The sequence below is a fragment of the Epinephelus moara genome, chromosome 22 (genome assembly GCF_006386435.1).
Source record: "Epinephelus moara isolate mb chromosome 22, YSFRI_EMoa_1.0, whole genome shotgun sequence".
In the NCBI taxonomy this organism is placed as follows: domain Eukaryota; kingdom Metazoa; phylum Chordata; class Actinopteri; order Perciformes; family Serranidae; genus Epinephelus; species Epinephelus moara.
In genome coordinates, this window is record NC_065527.1 from 29841424 (window position 1) to 29862910 (window position 21487).

Here is a 21487-nt window from a genome sequence, read left to right on the forward strand (position 1 = left end):
CCATATCGATTTTTACTAAACTTGGTAGATATGTAGAACAGGACGCCTCAAGGTGACTGGAGAAATTTAACTCTAATTGGCAACTGGGTGGCGCTATAACAACAGAAAAATGCTTAAACATGGCTAAAATGCGACCGATCGCTGTGGCTCCCCCTGTGGCCCAATGTTTGTTTTTTTTCTAAATTGGTATGACTAAGTCATGGTATGGTATGCTGTACATAATCACGGAAACTGTCAGTGTGTCATTCTGTCAGTCAGTCATTCGGTCTGTCCCACGTTTTTCAAAAACTGTCTGAATACATTGCTCTTCTTAATGGGTTCAGTTGACTATTTAATCTGCAATTTTCTATGACCTGTATCCCAAACACACACCATGTGAAACTGTACGTGGGCAACATTGCACTCAATGGGTATGGACTAGTTGTTATTGTTATTTAAATTTTAATTGCTATTTGGGTGCCATTCATTTTGTCTTTTACATCACTTTGGGCAACATGCTATATGAAGAACTTGATTTGATATTTAAAACACTTCTGCATAAACACTCGCAGACATGGACGAGTAGCACACCCGGGAAAGGGCGTATTCTTCATGAGGCATGAAATGTTTTAAATAGTACAGTTTTAGTGAAAATGTATGTGTTTTGGAAGTTCTGAGCATACTACTGGATAAAGGAAACATATACTTCATGAGCTGTGTGATAGTTTGTAAACAGATGTTTTGCTGTTTTAAATGCCCTATGACTTCGATTCATGAACAATACTCGCCTTCTTTGGATTCTTCATTCATTGTAAAACATTTTCTTCACAAATTCAACATAACACGGGGTGAGTCATTGATATTACAATGATCATTTTGTGGGTGAAATATTCCCTTAAAGGAACAGTGTGTAAGCTTTAGAGGGATTTAGTATCATTATCATGATATCATCATCTGCAGAGGTGCCTCCTCACCAAAACAAACAAACCCAGTGATTTAAACCAGTAAAAAAAAACAAGTATGATACACATCAGTGTTCTTCCAATACTGTTTGGCATGACAGACACGGGTTGCTAGCCCAGCACCTGCTAATCTGTGCTATTATTTTTTTCTCTGATAACTTAAGATCCAGGCATTCAGGAAGTTTTTATCTGGAGCTGAATTATCCACAGAGGTCTAGTCCTCACCAGGACAAACAGACCTGGTGATTTAAACTGGAAAAAGGCGAAAACATGAATGGTCCTTTCTAGAGCCAGTGTTTGGTTTGTCCCATTTGGACTGTAGAAACATGGCAATCTCTGTAAATGAGGACCTGCTTGCGATGTACATATAAATGTCTCATTCTGAGGTAATGAAAACATGATTATTTTTATTTAGGTAATTATACACTAAAGAAAACATACTTATCATATTGCATTCTGTTTCTGCCAATATATCCCCTACATCCTACACACTAGACCTTTCACATTACAAGTGTTGCTGGAGTTCTTCAGCTTCAGTTACTAGACCTCTTCAGCCTGACCAGCTTGCCAGCCAACGAGGCAGTCAGTCAGACAAACAGACGGACTAACAGAAATCAGTATATTGCAGTTTGTGCCACCACCATCATGAGTTTTTATCAGGCTAAGTGCCCGGCGAGGCCGAGAGCTGTCAGTGAAAAGATGCTGATGGCCCCTCCAGTCCCTCCACTATCTCTCCGCCATCTGTCTGACTGCAGCTACTGGGAATAAGGGAGGAGAGGAGAGGAGATGAGAGGTTAGGAGAGGAAAGGAGAGGAGAGAAGGAAACATAAGAGAAGAAGGAAAGGGGAGGACAATTGAAGAATAATCTCCACAGCCAGCAGGAGGGAGGTTTGGTTTGCATATTCTTCTTGTTGAAGTAGATGTTTTTAGTAGACGATTTAATGACAGCTCATAACTATTTAAAAATGAGAGTAACATCACCCTCCAATATCACCCCCAACATAACCACAGAATCAACCTGGACCCCACCCCTTAAGTCACCTCATCAAACAGCCACCATCAACTCAAAAATAAAATTGGACATGCCTCTTCCTCCGTCCTCAGGTCCAGTGGTCTACCCTTTGGTTGGGGATCGAATACTAGTCCTCTGAGCGGAGGAGCAAAACTTTACCGCATCACCATTCCTCTCCTTCCATGTCACACACCAGATCAACATGCCATTCCACCTAACTGAACCCCAAACCCTAACCCAACCCTAACCCTAACTCCACTCTAACCCATCTTAAGAGTAAACACTTGCAAACTAAAATGGGATATTGACACATAAAAAAGGGCAAATTACAAAAAAAAAAAAAAGGTAAATTAAATATATATAAAAGCAAAACTTTCACCCAAATAATCTACCTAAAAGCTTCTTCTTTGGGATAGACTTGTGACGATGTCCGGTCAGAGACTTACTAAAAGATATTTAAAAAGGAGGATGACACAAAAGCATGAATAACTGTTTCTCACTGTTGGAAGGATAACAGTGTATATATTTTTGCAATATTTCTAATGTGAAAGTATCCATCGATTTTCAACTAATTATCTGGGGCCGGATCACGGGGGCAGAAGGCTGAGCAAAGCACTCCAGACGTCTCTCTCCCCAGCTCATCCTGATGGATCCCAAGGCCAGATGAAATATATAATCCCTCCAGCATGTTCTGGGTCTGCCCCAGGGCTTCCCACCTCTTGGATGTGCCTGGAGGCACCTAGGAGGCATCCTGATCAGATGCCCGAACCACCTCAACTGGCCTCTTTTGATGCAAATGAGCAGTAGCTCTACTCCAAGAACCCTCCAGATGTCTGAGCTCCTCACCGTATATACAAGGCTGAGCCCAGCCACCCCACTGAGGAAACACATGTTGGCTGCTTGTATCTGCCATCTCACTCTTACAGTCATTATCCAAAGCTCATGACCATAGATGAGGGTTGGGGCGTAGACTGACCAGTAGATCAGAAGCTTTGCTCTCTGGCTCAGCTCTGTCTTCACAATGATGGTCCATGATCACGATGGTTCAACGATGGTTGAATTCCTTTGCTTAGGGCAGTAACTCTCTCCCAGCCTTGAGGAGGCAATTCACTCTTCTCCAACAGAGAACCATGGCCTCAGACTTGGAGGTGCTGACACTTATCCCTACTGCTTCACACTCAGCTGCAAACCAACGGGCATGCTGGAGGTCACGTTGTGATTAAGCCATCAGAAACACATCATCTGCAAAGAGCAGTGATGCAATTCTGAGGTCCCCAAACATGATAGTCCAAAGTGACTCCTAGGTTTTTAGCAAGCAATTTTCTATTTGTGTCAAATGACCCAAGATGTTGGACGATGTTATTAGAGACCTGATCTTGGGGCAAAACCAGAACTTTATTGTAATTTAATTTAAGAAAATTTGGTGACATCCAGTTGCTGATCTCAGCCAGAGACTTGCATAGAACAGGTAGATATGAGAGGTCAGTGGGCTTAACGGAAAGGTAAAGTTGTGTATCAAATGCGTAGCAATGACAAAACACACAACCAGAATGATGGATTAAGTGCCCTAAGAGAAACATATGTAATGAAAATAAAATGGGTCCAAGAATTGACCCCTGAGGCACCCTACAGGTTAAAGGAGCAAATGTGGATACCTCATCATCGGCACGCACCAGGAACTTGGTGCACATTTACATTTAACAGAAATCACACATTTTCTCTAACCTTAACCAAAGTGCATCTGTTGCCATAACCTAACTCTGCACAGGAGTCTGGATTTGAACCCTGGTTTCTGCTGTCACAGTCCCACACTTTGTGTGTATGCTGTCCACCCTGACCACCTCCCTGTGAATCAAGCATGGTACAGGAATGTAGAATCCAGGCAGTGATTATGTTGTCACCACAATGTGATTATTTCATAATACAGATACATAATTTGTAGGAGACATTAGAAGTTTGTGACATCTAAGCTGCTGTGGAATCTGTATGTGCAGAAAAAGTACAGTAAGATGCTGCATTGTGTAGGACAGAGACACGAGAGGAGGAAAGGAGGAGATGAGGAGAGGGCAGAGGAGGAGAGGAAATGAAAGGTGAGGGCAGAGGAGAAGAAGACCTGAGAGGAGGACAGGTGACCAGGAGAAGGCAGAGGAGCGGAAACAAAATGAGAAGAGGAACTGACATCATCATTTTCACACGAGAGACACATTACCATCTGTTCACCTTCAGCTAATGTTCCTGAGGAGGGAGGGATAGACAGAGAGGAGAGGAGAGGAGAGGAGAGGAGAGGAGAGGAGAGGAGAGGAGAGGAGAGGAGGAACTTGACTGTAATTGGAAGACAAGCAGCTGTGACACGAGCAACTTCGTGTACAAAGTTACAAAGAGTTCTCCAAGGAAAAGGCAAAAGAAAAAGCAAATATAAGTTAAATCAAATAAATAAAATAATGATGAGATGAAACCAGACAGAACATTAAATATTCACAAAACTTTCCTGTGAAACAAAGTTTTAAGAAGTTACAGATACAACCTGTTTGATCTCAACAGGCTGCATATCTATTATATTTCAGTCCCAGGCCCAGAGACTACTTTTTCCATTTATCAGCCCCTCAAAGCTTCTAATATGGATGTGCCGCACGTTTTCTTTTTCAGAATAACCAGGACTGTTTGAAGATTTCTTTGATGTGATTCAAGATTTATGCTGGATTATATATACATGTAGAATTTAGCTGTACCTAGAAAAAAAGACCATCACACAAGGAGCCATTGCAACTATTTTAGGTACTCAGAAACTTGACCTGCATTTTGAAATCCTGAGTCTAAGGAGTTGAGTTTAGAGTAACAGAGCTGCAATCAAGACAAAACTTTGTTGTTGTTTGACTTACTGTGGTTGTATCTTAAAGCAGAAAAAAATGTAAAACCCTCATTAGATCTTCTACTTTGTAAACAGTCATTTAGTTTTCCTCTGACCTCCACAGGTCTCCTTTGCATCAGTTCATTACATCCTACTCAAACAACAGTTGTTGAGTTGTGCTCCAGTAAATACTAAGAACAATAGCAGAACTCTTTTAAGCACTTATTGAACTCATTTTCCTAATCTGCACAATTATGCTGACCACACTGCACTCACATTTATCATTATCATTATCTTATTCATTAGATTAATTCAACTTTTCTCAAGCTGTGTGAGGCGTGACAGGTGGGGCGCATGACCAAGGGTAAAAATGTGATGCAGAACTAATGTTTCGAGGAACTAATGTTTTGATGTCAGAATCTTTTTCATGGTGGAACAGTTAAGAAATTGTACTTTCACAACAGTAAAGGTGTTCATTCAGAAGGGCTGTAGGTTTACAGAATGGACAGATGTTTGACAAGGATAGAAAGGAAAACAGGGGATGCTTCCAAGAAATATACAACCCCAATTCCAAAAAAGGTGGGATGCTGTGTAAAAGGTAAATAAAAATACCACATGTAAATCCTTTTTGACCTTTATCCGATTGAATACAACATCAGGCTGAGTTGTTCACAAGCAAGGATGGTCACTTTAAAAAACTGTGTGGGCAAACAGTCCAACAGTTTGAGAACAATGTTTCTTAACGCACCATTGGAAAGAATTTAAGATTTCATCATCTACAATCCATGATATTAACAAAGATATAGAGAATCTGGAGAACTCTCTTCACGTCAGGAACAAAGCTGAAAATTACCACTGAATGACTGTGACCTGTGACCCCTAAGATGGCACTGCACTGGAAACTGACATGACTGTATAGAGCATATTAGTCAATAGGCTCAGGAACACTTTAGAAAACCACTGTCAGTAAACACAGTTCATTGCTGCATCTACAAATGCAAGGTCAGACTCTACCATGCAAAGTGAAAGCCATGTATCAACAACATCTAGTAACACCGCTGACTTCTCTGAGCCCAACCTCATCTGAGATGGACTGACACAAAGTGGAAAAGTGTGCTGTGATCTGACGAGTCCATTGTGGATGTTGTGTCCTCTAGGGAAAGGATCATCCAGACTGTTACCAGCTCAAAGTTCAATGCCAGCATCTGTGATGGTATGGGGGAGTGTTACTGCCCATGGCATCATGGGTAACTCTTATATCTATGAAGGCACCATGAGTGCTGAAAAGTACATAAAGGTTATGGAACAACATATGCTGTCATCCAGATGACGGCTTTTTCACGGACATCCCTGCTTATTCCAGCAACACAATGAGAGACATGCTGCTCGTGTTTCAACAGCGTGGCTTCGTAGTAAAGAGTGCAGGTACTGAGCTTACCGCCTGCAGTCCAGACCTGTGTCCCATTGAAAATGTGTGGAGTATTATAAAGTGCAAAATACAACAGCAGAGACCTTTTTGGAACTTGTTGCGGGCATCAAATTCAAATTTCATTGATGTGATTTGATTTTATTAGGTTCCCCATTAGCTCATCAGCTACTCTTCCTGGGACAAAACATAAAAAGACATAACAGATTTGACACACAGACAAAAAAGGAAAAAGAATGAGTGTATATTTACAAAAAAAAAAACAACAACCCAAAAACATTCAAGTTTATCAATTTGAACATCAAATATCTTGACTGTATTCAATGGACTATAGGTCAAAAAAAGATTTGCAAATCATGACATTCTGTTTTTATTTACATTGTACACAGCATCCCAACTTTTAAAAGTGCCCACCTGATAGTGATTTTGTCATCATTTTGTTGGGTGGGGCTCGGACATTAAAACATGTTTTTCCACTAAAGGGAGCCATGAAAGGAAAAGTTTGAGTACCACTAGCTTAATTAACCCCTTTCACTAGATGTCTTTACATAAAGGACACACTACTTCCTGTCATGAAACTGAAGGTTACTGGTTGTAGTTCATATTGGAAATGTTCTAATATGGACATAATTCCACTGGACATAAAACCTAGTTTAATTTCATCTTGGACAGTGTGTCTTGCTAACCCACTGTGTTATTTTCTGTGGATGTGCACAACCAGTGCTTCAAAAGAACGAGGTACATGGGGTATCAAAAGACAGTAGAAACCTACAAATACACAACAGGATTCAATTTGTTGTGTAAAGTGTGAGTAAAGTACAAGTCATTGAGATAAAGAGCTGCACTGATTCAAATGAGGGTGTATGTTCAGTTGCAGTGAGATGTACTAACCAGACTCCGCTGACACAGCGTGTGGACAGAGCCCGGGGCATGATCTCTGAGCCCTGCTGCATGAAGCCACCCACTGGGAACCACAGACTGTTTCCCAGCGTATACTGGTTCTCCAGGATGTCCCGCCGCTCCCGCAGGCATGGGTGGGGGTTGTACCACTCATAAGGGCTGAGCCTGGAGGGGGGGAGGGCACAATTACAAAAATCAGACACAAAGACACAAACACATAATGCACATTGAACACTTTCTTATAACCAGCACCAAAAATAAAAGCAAGGCCACACTGAGCTCCTGCTATTGTTCATGATGAGCTTCACTCCCTGGCTCCATGCAAAGACTTCATTAATTCAATTTGGAATATTTTACACTCCAGAAAACAGTATAAAGCTTTGATTCTCCGCCCGAAACCAACTAGGTCCAACCGGGCTGTAGTTTTTCCAAATTTCCATGGGCTTGAATCTGATTGGATTAGCTCCGTTTTTTGTGAGTGTGTTTTTGCTTTAAAAACAGACTTCATAGTCTGTGTAATGTCATGAATAATGTATGGTCTGTGCTGTCATCAACCCATCCCAACTCCCCCTTCTCATTAATGAGGAGAAATGTTAAACGACCGCTATTCAATATTCATTGCATATGAGTGTTTTTGGACTGTCCTGAACATTTGGTGGCAGAAGGTGCATTTCGGAAATTGTGTTACAAATGCCTGTTACTGCACTGAAAATTTCTCAGTTTACTTTAGCATTTAATAGCTACATGTTTTAATGTGAAAAAAAATTGTATATGTTTTTTTATAATGGAAATTCGTGTTTTTGATCAGGTTCAGGCCCAAAACTGCTGCCGTGGTCCATGTAGGGTCTGGTCAGATTGTTTGGGCCTGATCAAAGCTTCTTAATACCCTTTGTGCACCAAAACTAGTGCTTATATGTAGGTTTCATGAATGCAGGGAAACTAGGCAATGGACTGCTATCTCATTGCCAGTAGGCCAGAAGGGTGTACACGGCTCTGCAGCAGATGAATACGTTTCTATTTGTTTTAGTGTCTGTCTGGTGTGACGTCACGGACACACCAGAAAACAGGTTAGTTAACAGTAGAAAGCAGCATGGAGACCAATGAGAATGTTACTATGGTTACTTCTTTTTTTGTAGAGGATCTGTTACTTGTTCAGTCTCCCTTTTAAACTTGCTGCAGATGAATTTGCATTTGTGTTTGAGAGCTGCTTGGATGGAGACAGATGTTACTTTGTGGTGGTGTACCATGATATCGGGCCAGAAAAGGGGCGAAAATGAATGCATCCACCTGGTTGTTGTTGTATTTCCATCACTGTCACTCAGAGCCAATTGGAGCCGCAGTTGATAAATACTATTGTAACAACTGCAGAGTCATTTGTCCTGGGAAAAAAAATGTTTTCCATTAAAGACAAAGGCCAGGTGTTACTAGATTTTTTGTCCAGTGGGATAGTGGCTTAACAGGGCAAAAACATTTATTGGTGAATCGACTACATTATTATCAGGCTCACAAAAGGACTCTCACTCCACTACTAAGTGTATCCTGTAGTAAGATTAGAAATTCAAAGAAAAAAAAAGTCAAAAAATGTTGTTTTTAAAAAGATTTTTTTAAATACAAACAGCTGAGATGTTAAATGTGTTTGTTCAACCTGTCTTAGACAGACACAGTTAAAGAGTTGAAGGTGAGAAAGGCAGACAGATTACTGCACTTATACTCTTTACGCAGAAAGAAACAACATAATAACTGTGTTTAAGTGGTCAACTGGAAAGTAAAAAAAAAGTGCAAGCTGTCAAATGAAATTGCCCTTTAAGGGATGAAATTGCCCTTGAAATTGCCCTTTAAGGGATTAATAAAGTTGTCTTGAATCTTGAATCTAAAAAAAACAAAAAACTGTCACAGTCATTCTAATGTTTGTGTGAACAATGAAATTACAAGCAATAAGAAAGAATAGTGGCACAGAGACCTACAATTACTGCCAGTAAAATACAAGTTAAAACAACACTATGAAACATGACAACAGAGTGAGATTTTTTAATGAAAACACGACCTGTCCTCTAACACTCAGGACAAATATTAAAACTGAAAGATGAAAACTGTGATTTGCTGTTATTTATAGGTGTGAACACACACACACACTCACACACACACATAAAGATAGAGGCAGGTGTGTTACCTGGCGGCGAGGAAGAGGACACAGCTGACGGCGAGGTAAGCCAACAGCATGAAGAGCCAGACAGCCGGAGAGAAAGGATCCAGGAAAGAGAAGTAACCTGGTTTACGGCCCTGAAATACACACACACACACACACACAATCAAAATCCATTTGTTTACTGTTTTTCTATTACAGTTGATTAAAATTGTCTCCAATATTCAAAAAAATAAATAAATAAAATAAAATAATAAAAATTAATAAAATAATAAAAGTATTTTTCAGTTAAATATTCCTGACTTAATATGCAATAATCAAAATTAAAGTTTTGAACAAACTATTAAGGGTTTAACACTCAAAAACTCTTCATCAGACTGTGTGGGTTTGGTATGATCAGATTTGATCTCCCTGACACAATCAAATGGTACACTATCACATATGGGTGTAAAGTTCAGCGGCCTCATGGATAAAACTCTGGGGAGAATCCACACTAAATGTTTGCGTACGTACAAATGAGGACAGGTACATTCACAAATCAACTTGGAATTGTCCGCGTGTGGACCAGCCTCATATCCCACCTTCTACACACCCACATTCAACCATAAATGGCTAATGCAAAGCACCCCATTAATGCTGATGCATAGACATGAGCCGCCTGACCAATGGTTATTTGCGGGAAATCATGGCAACGACCAAGAGGAAAACCAAGAAAAACAAATATTCCTGACACAGAAATCGAGGTGCTTGTGGATGAGCTGGAGGTTAGAGAGCACATAGCCTATTGTTTGGTGGGCAGTAGGCTGACAAGCTGAAGAAAAGGCAGTGAGTGGAAGCCTGCTTTTGTATTTTGACATTTGTAGATTTCTGCAAGTATTGCATTTTTCAATAACTGGATGGTGAGCACTTCTGTTGTGGAAGATGCTGATAAACCTCTTAATTTTCAACTAGTCCATACCCGGGGATGTGTTATGTATAGAGGAATAAGAAATCAAAAACAGTATATTAGAGGAGATGCAAAATCAGAGCACTGTAAATGCACTGTGTAATAAATATTAATGTAAGACAAACAATGCACGCTGTATTTAGAAACATGCTTTATGGCAAAATACGTGGAGCATAGTTTTGGCTGACGGCACGGTCAACGTATCCTCCAAATGCTTGAGGTCACCAGTTTCTGGCTACAAAGTTTCATGAGGCTGTGATTACCCTAGATATCACTGTAGATCATTTATACAGCGAGGTCAAGTTTCAAAAAATGGTCTCACTACAATGAAATGGCTAGTATAGGGACTAACATCATCATATGCGAATAAAAATTGTCTCATTGAATCGACAAGAGTCTCAGCTTTTCAGTCATACCCTATTTATGCAATTAAAAGATTGTTCAAGGACTCTAGTATGCAAAAATATTCAAATAGGCAAAAATAACACATTTATACTGCATGCAATAAATTGCATGGTTTTTGCCCCAAACTGTATGGGACTAGCATACAGTGGGCATATCTGTGAAGGGTAACCAATGCAAACCCACAGAGTCCATTTTCATCCAGATATCTTGAGTTGAGAGGTCAAGGTACCTTGACCTCTCAACCTTTGTGACAATGGCCATGCTGCTTTTACCAACCAAAAATTTAGCCAAACCTTGGAGCATTATTGAGCCCCCTTCCTGAGAGGCTAAGATGACAAGGTTGGTACCACTGAATTTCTTAGGTTCTCTAACTTCAGGATACCAGGATCATCACTCTAGCTTTGAAACTCAACCCGTTACAGTCTCTTAAAGACAGGAATGTTGGCGGGGAGCGCGGGTGGCCCAGCGGGTCTCATGACTGTGAAATGTAAAAACACCCACAAGGTTGATTTGCTGTGTCACATCACTTCTGGTACAGTAAGCTATTAATTTTAACCCTTTCTTTAAGCAGAGTGTTCTAATTTTTTCACAGTTCTGTGTAGTTTTTACCTGTTGGAGGACTGAAGAGCCTTGCATAGAGAGAAAAAAAAGACCAGCTTCATAAAATCAGCATTGAGCTAAAGGATGCCAGTGTGGGAAAGCACTGCTTCAGTGGATAGTGTAGCATCTTCAGTTGATTTTAATGGACACGTCCTGCTGTGGGCATGCAGTGGCAGACGTGTCACATCACATCCGTGCCCCATGTAATGCTCAGATGCCTGCTTTCTTTTGGCAACTGTCATGCTTTTATAAATCTCTTTTTTTTATCTAGCTTAATGTTGTATATGTGTGGCAAAAAATATTTAAAAGATAAAAAACTAGCTGAACTTATACAAATGTTTCTAATTCTGTGTATTTGTTAGTGAGGACTGGTTTTGCATGTGTTTCACACTTTAAATGGCATCACTGAATTTCCACATCAAACCACATGAACTTTAAATTCAAAACACAAAGTTTAACACCAGTGGAAGTTCTAATGTCTCCAGCTGGCAGCAGTGAGTTGTGATAATGACCATCTGCCATTCTCAGAGGACAGAAAGCTGTCAATGTCTCAGTTTTATAAACACCACCTTCACGTTCGGATTGACAGCCATGTACTTTGGAAAATAACTCCTGGAATTACATTGTTTTCCTTTTTTTGTCTTTCAGCTCACCATTGTCAGTACAGAAACCTGCAATTCCAATACAACATGATAAAACCACCAAATTGCAGTAACAAGCGTTAAAAGTGTTAACGACAGTCAGTTGATGTTCCCCGGCCAGACACTATCCATCGATCCATTTTATCATTTCCCCTCCCTGCTGCTTATGGCAACCCCTCACACTCCCACCCCCCCAATTATACTGAAAGAGGCTTTGGCAGTGAGGAGAATGGAAGAACTCAAAGCCTGGACCTAGTTTCAGCAGATGACTAGAACTGTTATGGAGGTAATCAACTCTGTTTCTGTTTTTCGTCCATTTGGACTGAAAAAAAACCCCCCAAAAAAAACACCCACCATATGAGTGGCGAAAATCTGCTGTGAATCTGCCTTGTACCACAGAATCAGACGAGATATAAGTAGAAATGTGGATCAGAGAACAGCAGGTACATCCAATCAACCCCCATCACCCCCAATTTTTGCTGCATTTTGGTGACAACTGGACAGTCCAGACACATCGCTATTCACACCCATGTCTATCATGTGTCTCCAGCTTAACACTTGTGTTCAAATTTTGTGACTGACTACGTCAATTTGGCTTAAAGGTCAAATGGCCCTTTGTACACTTATTACGTCCACACTTACCAGTCAGGTTTGTGTTTGTGATTGTGTCAGTACAGCTGGAGATATCACTGGACGAAACAATAGACGGTCATGCAACACTTGGTCCAACTTGTAAGGTCGACAAGTTGTAGAGCATTGGTGCACTACCATCAAAACAACCACCACGTCCTGAATTAACATTGTAGTCCTTTTCTGGGACGCATCAGGATGCTTTGGTGTTTACACTACAAAAGATATGTGGACAAAAGCATCAGAGACCTCTTTCCACGTTTTGGGTGATTGGATTGCAATGAGATGGGGCTTGACCACATGAAAGTACAGGCAGAAATGCACCCAAAACGCCTTGAGGACAGATTGTGATCCATTCAGCCAAACCACCTCTGGAGGTGGTCAGGGTTGCATTGTGACCACATTGAACACAAGTATAAATACAACTGCATTTTCAATCCATATATAACTAGAATTATCCCCCCGTGGTTGTTTGCCTCCGCGCAACAGTCAAGTTTCTTTTACAGTTTACATTCATGTCTGTGACAACATGGATGCTTCACACCCATCTTCCCCCCAGCAGCACAGAAGCTCTATACAATCAGCACAGTTTTAAGGTGGGCACCCAAGATCAGTGTCATCAATTCAGTATCTGACCAAATGTCTCCTCTTCTGTTCCTGAGTTATGACACTGAATAATGGCCAGAAAACATTATGTCATAGTGAAATTGACCTTTGACCTTTTGGATATAAAATGCCATCACTTCATTATTTTATCCTATTAGATATTTGTGTGAAGTTTTGTCATTATTAGCAAAAGAATTGGCCAAAAACATGTTTTGTGAGGTCACAGTGACCTTGACCTTTGACCTTCAACCACAAAATTCTAAACAGTTTATTCTTCAGTCCAAGTGGATGTTTGTGTCAAATTTAAAGAAATTTTCCTGAAGATGTTCTTGAGATATAGTGTTCTAGCCAGGAAATCCAGACTCAAATCTAGAAAGATTTTGAGTCTGGCACCCTTCCTACCCAAGGGAAGGCATAACTGAGGCATATTAAATGCCGCCACACGCAATTGGATAGCACGATAGCCAATCAGAGCAAAAAACAAGGTGATGTATCCATTGCACTAAGCCCCATTTGTTTGCCGATCAGTGGGACTGACTGATACATTATGCTTTTGCCGTATCCCGTCAGCAAAAAACATCCTTCCTGGAAACGAAGGCTTCTAGGGCAGTCTTCTGTTCTTCTCTCAAGGAAAAAGATAAGCGTAGTTGGCTTAGCGTTTCTTGCAAAGCTAAATTGAATGGACGTGGTCCTTCGGCAGCTGCTATCTTGTCTGTGTACTTTTCGACTCCTACGGCACAGCGCTGTCCTCATCATGTTACGCCCACCCAGAGCCCGCCTCTGTCAGATATACTGATCTGATTGGTCTGATGGCGAGTCACCGGGCTCTGCTCGTCGGGGCCAGATCCCCATTCAGTGCAAAGTCGAATTTGCTGGGGGCGGGGCATCTGGATTTCCAGGTTAATAGTGTTCATGAGAATGAGACAAATGCAAGGTCACATAGACCACAAGTGAATGTTTGTGCCAAATTTGAGGAAATTCCCTCATGGAATTATTGAGATATCACATTCACAAGAATGACGCAGACAAGGTGATTCAGAATTGACCTTTGACCTATGACTACCAGAATCTAATCAGCTGATCATTGAGTCCATGTGGATATTGTAGTATGTAATGGCATGGGACTGTTCCAAACCAGCAAAATGGCAGCTATTAACCAGTTAGCGAGCTAGGCTACTGGTGCGCCATCCCATTGCTCAGACAGTTCATATTTGCAAAGCCCCACTTGTTTGAAATAATTTTCACTGGACCAAAAGGCCATTTTGTCTGACAGCCAGGTATACCAAAAACAAACGCATGTTTTTCTGAAGGTCCATTTCTCAAAAAACACGCTGCACACACTCGCAAACAGAAGCACATGGATAATTATTTTGCAGAATGGCTGGGCAAATGATGGAGAACAGCTACAAATGCCCCTGGATGTAATGTCACAGATATAAATCCACTAAAACTGAACCACAAGTAAAAACACCAAGTTTCTTCATGTTTACTGTGACAGTCATTTGTTTTGTGGAAGTTACCTTTTAGTCTGTTCTAGAAAGGAGGAACTTTACAAAGTTAAAACACAGTAGCCAAACAGCAAAAACCTAATAATCTCCTACATTGTAATGCATTTTCTTTTAGTTTGTTTGCAGTGTTTGGACAGCTCTTTCTCCGCGGGAGTTCACATTACTTTTGCACTTGATAGATAACAGACTTAGGTGAGATGGTCACAATCCTCAGAGCTTGTTTTCACCTGATGTGGTGTCAGAGAGGTGAGTTCACTGAGTCGTGACATGTGTGTCAGGTAAGCTGCCAATCATCTAAACTCACTAGAATCACTTTCAAGTGCTTCTCTTGTAGGTAACTCAGTTTTTAAGTTCTCACCAGAGGGCTGTAAAGTGAAGTAACTGGCCAAAAACTATGCTGACAATCAGACCCTTACGGCCCTTTTCCACTGTCACTTTTGGCTGGGCCGAGTCAAGCCATGTCACGCTGATTTGCGTTTCCATTACCAGTGTATACACACTGTGCCACGCCGAGCTGCACCATACCGAGCTGCGCCATGCCGAGCTGTGCCATGCCTAACTGCGCCAGAGATGGACCTTCTCCAGAGTAGGTCCAAAAGTCGGTAGCAGTGATGTCTTGCCAACTGCAGCCGATCTTCAACAACCCTGCTTCTCCCCCTCAAACAATCATGTGTGTTGCAACACTGAGCTCATGTCTGTCTGCAGGAGACCAGGGAGAAAGGTGAATTTCAAAGTCTCTGTGTGTTCAGCTCTCAGTACTTGAGCAGCGTCTAAGTGAATCTCTGTGGTTTGGAGTTTAGTTTCTCTCCTCCGTCCTGTTTTTACTTTAAATATCTGCTGTATTTTCCAGTTTCATGTGCGCTATCAGCCATATTAGACGTTGTGTGAAGTTGCTGCTCAAAAACTCCTTTCCTTATTTTGCTGCTTCACATTAAAAGTTTTTACATAATGGCCCAAACCAAACCAAGCCAAACCAAGCCTGCACATAAGTGTTTAAAAGCAGTATTATATGTTCATTAACATGCTGCTCTAACAGCTTCCACTATTCTGGTTTTACCAGATGTTGAACCTACTGCAGGGATTTACTCTCATTCAGCCACAAGAGCATTAGTGAGGTCCACCTCTGATGCTGAGTGATCAGGTCAAGCTCAGAGTTCAATCCTGTTTAAAACCTGATATTAGACTGAATAATGAAGTGAAATGAAATTGCAGGAATGACCATTTTTGTTGGCAAACTCGGAAGTTAACATCGCTGTGGTTCCCTTTACAAAAAAGTTAATGGGGTTTTTCTGTTGGGGTTCGGCTTATTGCAGAAAATAAGCTCTGTGGCAAAAAAGCTCACAGACCTCATTTCAGGTGTCAAACCAAAACAACCACTGATTTTCACCCGGGAGGCCGGTGTTTACTTCCTATAAATTGTGAAGCCAAATCCTATTCTTTTTTTCTAAAAAAACTGAAGCAACTAACAGAAAACCACAACCTTTCTCAAGTTATTCAAGGTCCAACAAGAATAACCAATATATCTACAACAACAATTGATTTAATATTCACAAATAAACCCGATAGGATTAGCAAAACTTCTAATCTTTTGTCTGGGCTCTCTGACCATAATTTCATTCTATGCTCAAGAAAAATCAACTGGAAACGTCTCACTAGCCCCATTAGAGTTAGCAGCCATCATATAATACCTAAAAGTGAACAACAAAATTTGAAGAATGCTTTGCAAGAGTATGATTGGTCTAATCTACTAACAAATAACGAAGTTGAGGACAGCTGTAGCACTTTCTCTAAATGTGTTATGCAAGTTCTGGATCGCTTCACAAAAAAAGTGGAATTCAAAAAGCATAAAAAGACACTACCTTGGCTGAAGGATGATGTTCGCAAATTGATGAAAGACCTTGGCTGAAGGATGATGTTCGCAAATTGATGAAAGAAAGAGATAATGCACTAAAAAAATCTCTAAAAACAGGGCCCATTTGTGACCGACAAATTTTTACATCACTTAGAAACAAAGTTGTAAAACAGATTCGCAAAGCTAAAGCAGATTTTTTTATTGAAATGATAGATGGGGCAAATGGCAATTATTGCTAGTAGTTTCAACAATTTCTTCATACATTCAATTGAGGAGTTGACAATGAATTTCAAATGTCCAGACACTCCACGTAACCCTCTAGATGACAGAAAGCCAATTTTTAGTTTAAGGGAAATAACTGTTCCTGAGGTTTTAAAAATCATTTCATCTCTGAAAAGTTCTACAGCTAGAGATGCCTTTGGTCTGGACAGTAACTTTATAAAACATCATAGAGAGGCTCTTGCACACCCAACTGCACACTTAATAAATCTGTCCATAAAACAGGGTAGAGTGCCATCCACCTGGAAGATTGCCAAGGTTACTCCAGTTCTCAAGGCTGGTGATAAGACCAAACTGGAGAACTATCGGCCGATAAGTATCTTGCTAGTCATATCAAAAGTGGCTGAGAAATGGGTTGCATTGCAGTTAACAGACCATCTTAACAATGGGCACAACCCACTCCATCCAATGCAGTTTGGATTTCATAAACACCACTCAACCGACACAGCAATTTGTTATTTTCATGAGAACATCAAGGGTTTATTGGATCAGGGTGGCTATGTAGGAGTTGTTTTTTTGGACCTAAAAAGAGCTTTTGACTCACTAAACCATAACGTACTTCTTTCAAAACTGTCCCTTTTCAATTTCTCTGATGGTGCACTCTGCTGGATGAAATCGTATCTATCAGATAGAAAACAAACTGTTCAGATTGGACACTCAGAATCACCTCCCCTCAGCTGTTTAGCTGGGGTACCCCAAGGTTCCATTTTGGGTCCGATTCTGTTCAGTCTTTATGTTAATGACTTACCTAAAGTTTGTCCAAATGTTAATTTACAATTATATGCTGATGATACAGTTTTATATGTCCATGCAAAATCAAAACAAGAAGCTGCTGCAATATTATCAGCAGCGTTGGTACCTGTATTTCACTGGCTTAATGAATCTTGTTTGCACCTCAACACCAAAAAGACTGTATGCATGTTCTTCTCCCATCAGTCAGCAGAGGGCGACCAACCATCTGTAGTGGTCAATGGAGAGAGCCTTGATGTAGTAGAAGAGTTTAAATATCTTGGAGTGGTCTTTGACACAAATTTATCATTTAAATCACATGTTAAAAAAATCACAAATATTATTAAATTCAACCTATCAAATTTCCATCATGTAAGACCTTTCCTTACCTCCAAGACAGCTAAAGTCTATATGCATGCCATGATATTTTCACACATAAATTATTGTTTCTCAACTTGGACACATGCAACAGAATGTACTTTAAAACCAATCAAGTCTTTCTTCAAGAAGGCAGTTAAAATATTGGATAGGAAACCTTTTCATTTTCATTATTGTAATATTTTAGAAAAGCCTAATATTCTTGACCTGGATAGCTACCAAATTTTCATGGATGTTTGTCTCATTTTTAAAGTCTTAAACGGTCTTGCCCCCCCACCACTGAGTGACTGAGTGACCACTGACCAGAAAAAAAACAATGATGGACGAAGAACTAGAGCTCTAACCGGAGGAGACTGTAATGTACCTAGGCGTAGGACTAAATTCAGTCAAATGGTGGTATCTGTAAGAGGTACACATTCCTGGAACAAGTTACCATCACACATCAGAAACTGTGACAACTACTTACTCTTTAAAAAAACCCTCAAACATTGGTTAAAAACAAATCAGACATGTACCCATACCTAAATACTGTTTCTTACAAATCAGACATGTACCCATACCTAAATACTGTTTCTTAATCTGATGCCTGTTCCCGGGGGCTTTCGGTTCATTGATCTTTTTAACTCTTTAACTGTGGGCTAAAAATGTTTTGTTATAATAATGTTAGTTTTGATATCCTCTGTCTGTGTCTTGTTTGTTTTGATATTGTCTGCCTGTGTTCTGTTTGTTTTGATATTGTCTGCTTGTGTTTTGTTTGTTTTGATTTGTCTGCCTGTGTTTTGTTTTGTAATTGTCTATTGTATGATTTGTAGTTGTGAGGTTTTAAAGTCTCACTGTGTCTGTGTTGTGTAGGTACCTGCCTTGGGACTACAGATGAAATTTAGCATCTGTGCTAACTCTGGTGCATTTACATTGATGCTCAATGCAGTAATGTTGATTAATGTGCATTGTCCCAAATCAATAAATAAATAAATAAATAAACCCAGCCACGTGCCTTTGTTGCCCAAACCCAGCAATGTGTGTGTGTTGGTGAAAACCAACACACACACTGCGTGCGTTTATTGTTTAAGGAAAAAAAACCCCATCAGTCCACATGCATTTATTTTGAAAGAGACAGTTTGCAAACTATACATTTCCTTCGAGAAATTAAGTGTATTTTGAAATCAGACAATCCATGTAACAGGCTGAAGTTGACACAGCGTCCCAGAACGTTAACAACTAACGCACCCAGGGTACCTTGCACATCATACGTCGTTGTGCAAAGTCCATGACCAAACGTTGGTATGTGACGAAGTTGGAGTGTGAATGTGTTGCTTTTGAAGGGCGTGTGAATCCTGCAGCTTGTGAGGATAAAACACCAGTGCTAACATTAAGCTAGTTGTTTATGGTTTATAAATATTTGCTCGTTAAACAACAGAATACAGAATATGTGACATGGTTGTAAAGGATTTGGAGTTTAAAGTCACATTTGATGGAGCTGTGTTAAGTATGGACAGAAAACGCTACAACCAATTACTATTGCTGTTAAGGAATTAGTAATGTAAAAATATAGGTAATATGTAATCAGTCATTGATTACATTTTTTGCCTAACACTGGGGTTGACATGAAAAACAATGCTGTTTTTACCACTTTCTAAAAAGTTAATAATTTGTGGGGTTTTATATTACTGCAGGATTATGAAAATAAAGGCTCAAATTAGGATTAAAGATAAAACACCTGCATTAGAGAAACATTTCTGATGGTAGAAATATACATTCAAGAATTCGCATATTCTTTATTCTTTATGTCTACTTTGTCAACCAAGTTACACAATGGGAGTAACATTTTTTGAGTCTCTTATTAAATTTTTAAGTATTCTATTGCACATTTAAATTGCACATCTAAACTGCACATTTTTCTCAATAACAATAACAATGTCACTGCGCCTTCCTTGAACACAGCTAGTATCTCCATGGTGATGATGTCGGAGCTCCTTGTACATGCTGTAATAAATTGTTGTGACTTAGATGCAGTGAAAGCAGAGTGATAATATATTGAGTACTAATGAATTGGGAGCAACAGCAGATATAAATTTACACTGTTCAACACCGGGGGGCAAGAACACTGATAAACATGATGGCACTTCACTAATGTGTGTGCATAAGTCAACAGCTTGAGCAATTAAAAAGATTACCATCTTTAAGTGTGCTCGCAAGCTATTTAAATAGATGCTGTGTGTGTGTGTGTGTGTGTGTGTGTGTGAGAGAGAGAGAGAGAGAGAGAGAGAGAGAGAGAGAGAGAGTGTGTTTTATAATGTGTATAAAGCTCTTTATACTCCAGACATACAGACATTGCATTGTTCATTTAGTCACTTTGGGAGTTGCAGAGTAGTTACAAGGCTGAATGTGTTTTGGTTTTCGTGATACATTCAAGAGCCTGAACACATTCAGATATGTGCATTGCTCGTGCAGAATGTTACCAGTGCATCTGTTATATTTATATTTAATTCCATACTAAAAGAATACAGGACCTGCTGCACACCAGTTGTCATGGTATTCTGTTTTTTGCTTTTGTTAAAGAGGATACATGTGACATTCAGAGCGTTAATATAGCAGCGAAGCACTGTTTGCTATGTAAAGATATATTGGAGTAATGTTGTCCTGAGCGGAGAATGAAGTCACACTGCCTGTGTTGTGTGTGTGTAATCCGTGTGCCCTCTCACTTTTCCGTTTCAAAACCAAATCACAAAAACAGAAAAACAATCTTGTTTTTCTGTTTTAAAACCAGAACAGAAAAACGGGAAAACAGAACAACAGAAAAATAATCCGTGTATGGTTCGTTTTTTCATTATTCCATTTCAAAACAAAATAAAAAAAAATGTTTTTTTTTTTCGTTTTTCTGTTTTGAAACAAAAACCGAAAAATACAAATACAAATACAGATAAACAAAAAACGGCGTTTTTCTGTTTTGGAAATAAAAATGGAAAAAACCCGACTTTGTTTTTTTGCAGATTCATTTTTTCATTTATTGTTTTGGACAAAAAGTAGAACTGCGGTGACATCAGAGGCAGAAGTAACTTAGTAAAGACAGGAAGATAAGCTTGCCTATAAAACTTATCAATATCCTACACAACTTTCCCATGTATCTTTTATTTCCACTTACACCTGATGTTTTGCGCATTTTGAAAAGCTGCCTGCCATTGCTGTGAGGAACTTTTTATTCATAAAAATAGAAATAAAATGTTATGATAGCAAATTTTATGGCTACAGTAAAACTTGTTGTTCAACCATAATGTTGCTGTTCAGAGACTAATAAGGGAAATGGTCATGCATATTCTTCCCATGAAGGACGTATAGGGATTCCCTCAAAGGTTGTGTTTTAATATTCATTCGCCGAATTGTTTGCAATAAAGTAATCAAGGATATGATAAATTATTGTGTGTGCTGCGTTGTTACTGTTAATACTGGGTTTCTCCATAACGCAGTGGCGGGCAATGACTTTTTGAAGGGCAGGGGCGAAAAGAAAAAAAGGGCACATACAGCGTGTTCTCGCCACTGAAGAGGGCACTAAGTTCCGCGTGTTTTCGAGGGCACTTTAGACATGTTTATATGTTATACAAATGGCACATTATATAGCCTTAAAACAGACTAACTAGACAGACTG

At 39.8% G+C, this 21487-nt stretch overlaps 1 protein-coding gene across 1 annotated transcript in view; it reads right to left on the reverse strand.

The window, feature by feature from the left end:
* The window catches only part of LOC126383943 (glutamate receptor ionotropic, kainate 5-like), a 169337-nt gene that overhangs the window by 29390 nt on the left and 118460 nt on the right, over positions 1-21487 (reverse strand). The window contains exons 13-14 of the mRNA XM_050034709.1: positions 9298-9407; positions 7119-7292 (exon numbers count right to left, since the gene is read on the reverse strand). Coding sequence (XP_049890666.1) covers positions 7119-7292; positions 9298-9407 — 284 coding nt within the window. The remainder of the gene's footprint in view (positions 1-7118; positions 7293-9297; positions 9408-21487) is intronic.